At 36.8% G+C, this 6,000-nt stretch overlaps 1 protein-coding gene across 6 annotated transcripts in view; it reads left to right on the top strand.

Annotated features, from left to right (window-relative positions):
- The window catches only part of mprip (myosin phosphatase Rho interacting protein), a 64,945-nt gene that overhangs the window by 53,150 nt on the left and 5,795 nt on the right, over positions 1–6,000 (top strand). For all 6 annotated transcript variants that reach the window (XM_016440855.1, XM_016440857.1, XM_016440856.1 and 3 more), the window contains exons 17-22: positions 12–159; positions 1,161–1,278; positions 1,733–1,892; positions 4,602–4,712; positions 4,793–4,879; positions 5,789–5,951. In XM_016440855.1, coding sequence (XP_016296341.1) covers positions 12–159; positions 1,161–1,278; positions 1,733–1,892; positions 4,602–4,712; positions 4,793–4,879; positions 5,789–5,951 — 787 coding nt within the window. The remainder of the gene's footprint in view (positions 1–11; positions 160–1,160; positions 1,279–1,732; positions 1,893–4,601; positions 4,713–4,792; positions 4,880–5,788; positions 5,952–6,000) is intronic.

Raw genomic sequence — 6,000 nt, 5'->3', positions numbered from 1 at the left:
TTTCCCTACAGGCGACGTGTGAACGAGGCTTTGTCACCATGGAAGAGTCTCACCAGAAGGTAATCGATGAGCTGCAGAAAAAGCACCAGCGGGAACTGGAGAAACTGCAGGAGGAGAAAGAGAGACTGCTGGCAGAAGAGACTGCAGCCACTATAGCTGGTTAGTAAGGACGAAAAGGGCCAGGAGAAGATGTTTTGGGTCATTCTATAGCTGAATATGATCATTCGCAGGGATCAGATCATGTATATATGCAGTGTAGAATAGGACATTCCAGAATCACATGCAAATTCTTAATAAAAAATATGCTCCTTATGCCAGAATCCATTATCTCTTAAACATAAAATATTAAATTGTGCTGATTTAACTCTTGCGCCATGCTGAAAATCCTTTACCTAATTTGGTGTTCCCAGTTATAAATGACCAGACTTTTAAAATTGTTTGTAAATATCTTATTATTAGGGATGCACGATATTATCGGACCGATATATTGGAATCGGCCGATAATGGCTTTAAATGTGCATAAACGCATTGCATTACACCAGATACACAAAATAACGTTCTTTTTAGCAACGTGCAATAAAGCAATGACCCCTTTAATTCTAAAAAATAAGTTCTTGTTAAAAACTAACCAAAAGTAACAATTATTTGCTTATAATTTCCACACAGGAGAGACTTGGTCTTGTTTCCAAACAAAAGGAAATATATCGGTATCGGCCAAAATGAGTTGAAAAATATCAGCATATCGGATATCGGCAACAATCCAATATCGTGCACCCCCCAACTTATTATGCTGTATTATCACCAAATCTTGGATTCAGTCCTTGTTTTATTTCAATTAGCACAGGTTTTGTATTTCTTTTTGGAATTGACTGAGGCCTCTGAGTTTATGAACCTCAGTTTTTGAGTGGAAAAAAAGCACTATTTGTGGATAATTTTGGCAGTACCATAATAATAACTAGCATTTCGGGAAAAAGAAAATCCTCTCCAGGTAAAAGTGATCAAATGTCTTAGGAAGTATTTCTCAGCAAACACTTGTAACAAAAGTTTGAAGAGTCATTCCTGAATCTATTTTATAGTTTTAGAGTAATTTAATGTCAATTTCTGGTTGTAAGACACATTACTAAATATACAGCCTTTTAATTATGTTTTTCTTTGATTAGCTATTGAAGCAATGAAGAATGCACATCGGACGGAGCTTGAGCGGGAACTGGAGAAAGCGCGCAAGGCCAACAGCAACAATGAAAACGCAGACATAGAGGAAATCCGCAAACAGCACGAGTCAGTTGTTATTCCTTTACGCTATTTTAGCCTCATAATGCAGCGCAGCCGCAACTTTGCATTCTTTTGAAAAATAAACTGCCTCTTCAGATTTAATTGCTTGAAATGAGTTTACAAAGCCACACCTCTACCTCGCTTTTATGATGCTTTTCTTCTGACTTCACTGTTGAAGCTGCGATACGCAAATAAGTCTTGTGCATTCTGCATAATACATTAATTGGAGTGGATAAACGGTTTAAAGCCTGACTGCATGACCACCTCTATTGCCAAGTGTATCCTGGGGCAACGCAGCCTAGATGCCAAATCTGGAGTGATTGCACAGGTTCTTTCTTTGTGTACATGCTCGTAATCTGCCCTCAGGCTCTTGGCTGGACTTCTGTCTAGACTTAAAGGTCTCGCTCTTTTATTATCACTTTTAACTGAAAGGAAAAATGCACATGCATTTGTGTTGTAGGGAAGAGCTGATGTCGTACCAGAGGGAGATCGAGGTGTTGTCAGAGCAGTACTCGCAGAAGTGCTTAGAAAACGCTCATCTGGCCCAGGCGCTGGAGGCCGAGAGACAGGCGCTCAGACAGTGCCAGCGGGAGAACCAGGAACTCAATGCGCACAACCAGGTAACCAGTGCTAATTTCACTGAAAAATATTTTCCAGCATGCTTTTCGTCCACAGAATTTTTTCACTTAGGGCTCTATGATGCCAAATTTTGAATGAATAAATCAAAAGTAGGTCAGTACACTTAAATCAAATGGTGATATAGACTAATCCTGCATGTTCTGTGTGTCTCTGTGTGAATGAATGGCGCAAACGCGCAGTTTTACCTATTTAAGCATGTGACGCTGGCAATGTTTTCAGAGTCTGCCGTCTCACTAAAAGAGGACATAAATACATAAACAACATCTCCACAACTGCTGACGGAAAAACTACTGTCACATCATATACACACACAAACAAAACTGCACGGCAACCCGTAAAAGTAAAAGTTCAGTTTAACTTGAAGAAATTGTGACAGAAATATATTACTATTGAACAGTAAAATGTAGTCTTACTACTATTACTACTACTAAAAATAAAATTATTATTAAAGCTTTATTTTTAATAAATAATAATAAAAATTTTCTTCCATTTTTTTAATTTTAGTAATTAACCTCTGTTGAGCAGCACTTTGTTTGCCAAAAAATTTGAAAGGGTTTGTTTAATTGTCATTTGCTTAAAAGATGAATTGTATGTTTTATGATGTTTTATGCCATCATTTAATTACCAGAAAAAATAAAGCACATAACAGTATTTCTGGAGAAAAAAACCCCTAAACATTTCATTTTGATTATTCAAATTTAATTAAGCCAGTAAAATGAAATCCAGAAAAATCAACATGGAAAACACAGAATTTGGTAAAAAAAACAAAACATTAATGGGGCACTAAAAATCAGATTTTTGTTAAACTTTTAATAAATTGCCATTAACTTGTATAAGTTTCATGATTTTAATTCATTAGACATGCTTTTTAATAAAATGTAATTTAACCATTATAGGGGTCATATGATGCGATTTGAATTTTTGCGATTTAAAAAGTTGCAAAGACTAAAGTCTCAAATCCAAAGAGATATTCTTTATAAAAGTTAAGAGTCAACCACTCCTACCTAAAACGGCTCGTTCTAACACGCCCCCACATGTCTACGTCACTATGTGGGAAGATTTGCATAACGCCGCCCAAATGTTCACGCAAAGAAAGAAGGCGTAACTTTTATTCTCGCTGTAGTATTGTTGTTGCCGCCATGTCGTGAAGACGCTGTGTGTTTCGTTGTGAAAGCGAAACTACTTTCTTTGGTCTTCCAAAAGAGGACGATATCCGCCGGCCGCACCGTTCTCAAGCCCACCGGCCTCCGCTCACTCAATCCGGCCTCCGTTCACTCTAGCCCACCGTGTGTGACGCTGTTTCGTTGTGAAAGTGAAACTTTGTTTGGCCTTCCAAAAGAGAACACGACTAGAAATCACTGGTCAAGTTGTATTTGCAACACTGTTTCAGAACAGTTTAACCCAAATATTCAGATGTTTTAATGTTTTTGTCTCGTCGCTCCGGCCGGACAGGGCATCATCACAGTATGGTAGGGACGTAACATTTCCGTCTCGCGCTTGAGGTATTCGGCCAATCACAACGCACTGGATAGCTGGCCAATCAGAGCACACCTCGCTTTTCAGACCGATGAGCTTTGTAAAAATCGACGCGTTTCAGAAAGGCGGGGCATAAAGGAGAAACAATAATGTACAGTATGTGGAAAATAATGTTTTTTTAACCTTAAACCGCATAAACACATTTCATTACACCAAATACACAACATAATGTTATTTTTAGCAACATCATATGACCCCTTTAAAACAGAATCCAAAGAATGAAATGAAATGAAATGAAGGGCCCTATTCACTGACAAAAATGAGACTACAACTAAATAAAAAAACTATTTTGAATGACAAAAACTATTGCAAATCTATTGACCTTTTCGTCAATGAATGAGACAACGAAATGAGACAAAAATGTTAGGGAGAGAACTGAATTCTCTTTCTCATTTTATTGTGATTTAACAGACAGATACGCACAAAATTATGTCAAACTGTCCATTGTGGTGAGTATTCAGAGTCGGATATGTATTGAGTGAATGTAAGCAGTTGTGAGAATTTCAGATGTGTGTCAGTATATCGGATCCATGCATTAGGTCTTAAAGTGACAGCAGCCTAATAAACCTTCTATTGTCTGTTTCAAAAAAGAGAGAACATCACTCTCTACTCATGACTGAATCACTTTAGTATTAATCTATATTTAGTTCATATAAATGTCTGCTTGAAAGAGTGAAGAAGGACGTACGCAAATTGTTACAAAGAATGCATATATAACTACTGGTCCTTTATTGAAAAGACCATGTTTTTTCTTAATGAGAAGTGGTTTTATTTAATTTAAAGATAAATAAAGGCATGTTATGCGTCACATCAGTTAAATCTGTGTCTGTATTGCATCGTCAAACCTTAATATCATTCATATTAACAGGTAAATACATAGTTTTCTCCTGGAGTATATAATGAGTTTAGACATTTTGGATACATTTTTAATGAATGCTTTACAGTTTAACATTTAGTCGACTAAAACAGTTCAGATGACTAAAACTAAATGAGGTTTTAGTCAAAAGACTAACTTAAAACGAAATCAAAATTTGCTGTCAAAATTACCACTGCAGCTAACCATGACCTTAGCGCAAATAAATCCACTTCAGATGCACATAAGACCTGATTTTGTCCCCCAACGTGCTGTTTTATGCTTCTTGTCTGTTATGCAGGAGCTAAACAATCGTCTGGCAGCTGAGATCACTAAGATGCGATCGATGACGAGCGAGGACGGCGGAGACACTGGCGGGGTCATACAGGGGAAGGAGCTGTATGAGCTGGAGGTCTGTTTCTTCCCTTTATGTCTCGCTCTTTTTCCACAGCATCCTAGGAATGAAAAGCTCATCGTCACTTGCGTTCACAGGTAATGTTGAGGGTGAAGGAGTCAGAAGTGCAGTATCTGAAGCAGGAGATCAACTCTTTAAAAGATGAGCTCCAGACTGCCCAAAGAGTAAGTGTTGCGACTTCATTTATGTTTGAAGAGTTAAAAAAAAACACATTTTCAAGAACTTGTTACACATTTTTCAAGACTTGCACAAATAAAATGAATACTGTATGACCTTACAAAACACATTCATACAATCTCAAAATGACTTGTTTTAGTTTTTATTAAACAGGCTGTGGCACACATTCAAGTTTAAAATATTTAATGTTTTATTTAGTAAATGCTTATGTATTGCAATTGGTTTATGTTCTAATATAGTATCAATACATTAGAATTATAGGTCAATGATATTTGATTTTGTAGATACGATGATAATGTGTTCAAAGAAATAGATTATTGTGCCGATATTTGTAAAATATATAAATTGCATGGTAAATAATGTTCTTAGTCTTTCCTTCCTGCGATGGGCGGCCCAGATTGAGTTAACGTTTAAATTAAATGCCAGATAAAGTTTGTGTAACCTGAAAATAAACAAGTATTTTATGTATTATGCAGGACTTTTAATTATAAACAGTCCTGAATACACTGGGACTCTTATTTTGAAATGTGAAGCTCCTGCACTCTTAAAACCATCTACAACATAGAACAATATAAATACCGTAACGTGTAAACTGACATAATTTACATTTAAATAATTTTTTAATTGAAATTTATTAAATGTTTGTATCAATTCTATTGTGTTGAATCTGTATCTGCCATGTAATAGCCTGTGAAGCTGATATGCCAATAAATTAAAATATAATGAACTATTTTTTTGTACCCAAATTTAAGATCTCCTAAAATGATAAAAAAAGCCTTTTAAAGAGTTTTTATGACCTGAATTTTGATCAAACTGATTTTTAAGACTTTTTAAGGACCCTGATGAAGGAATGCATGTGGATTAACGTTAATAACCTGTGCCACATCTCTTGATAGGATAAAAAATATGCAACCGATAAATATAAGGACATCTACACGGAGCTGAGCATCGTACGGGCCAAAGCAGAGTGCGATCTGAGCCGACTGCGCGAGCAGCTGCAGCAGGCCCATGATGCACTGGGGGATCCCGCGCTGGAGGACGCGGAGCGCGGCGGTTACGGTACGACCCTCGTCTCGAAATCAACCCACACTCAAATTCATTCATGTGC

Source organism: Sinocyclocheilus anshuiensis, unplaced genomic scaffold (genome assembly GCF_001515605.1).
Source record: "Sinocyclocheilus anshuiensis isolate Anshui unplaced genomic scaffold, SAMN03320099.WGS_v1.1 scaffold454, whole genome shotgun sequence".
Classification (NCBI taxonomy): Eukaryota; Metazoa; Chordata; class Actinopteri; order Cypriniformes; family Cyprinidae; genus Sinocyclocheilus; species Sinocyclocheilus anshuiensis.
The sequence above is the reverse complement of the archived record's forward strand: the minus strand, read 5'-3'. Positions and strand labels throughout refer to the sequence as shown.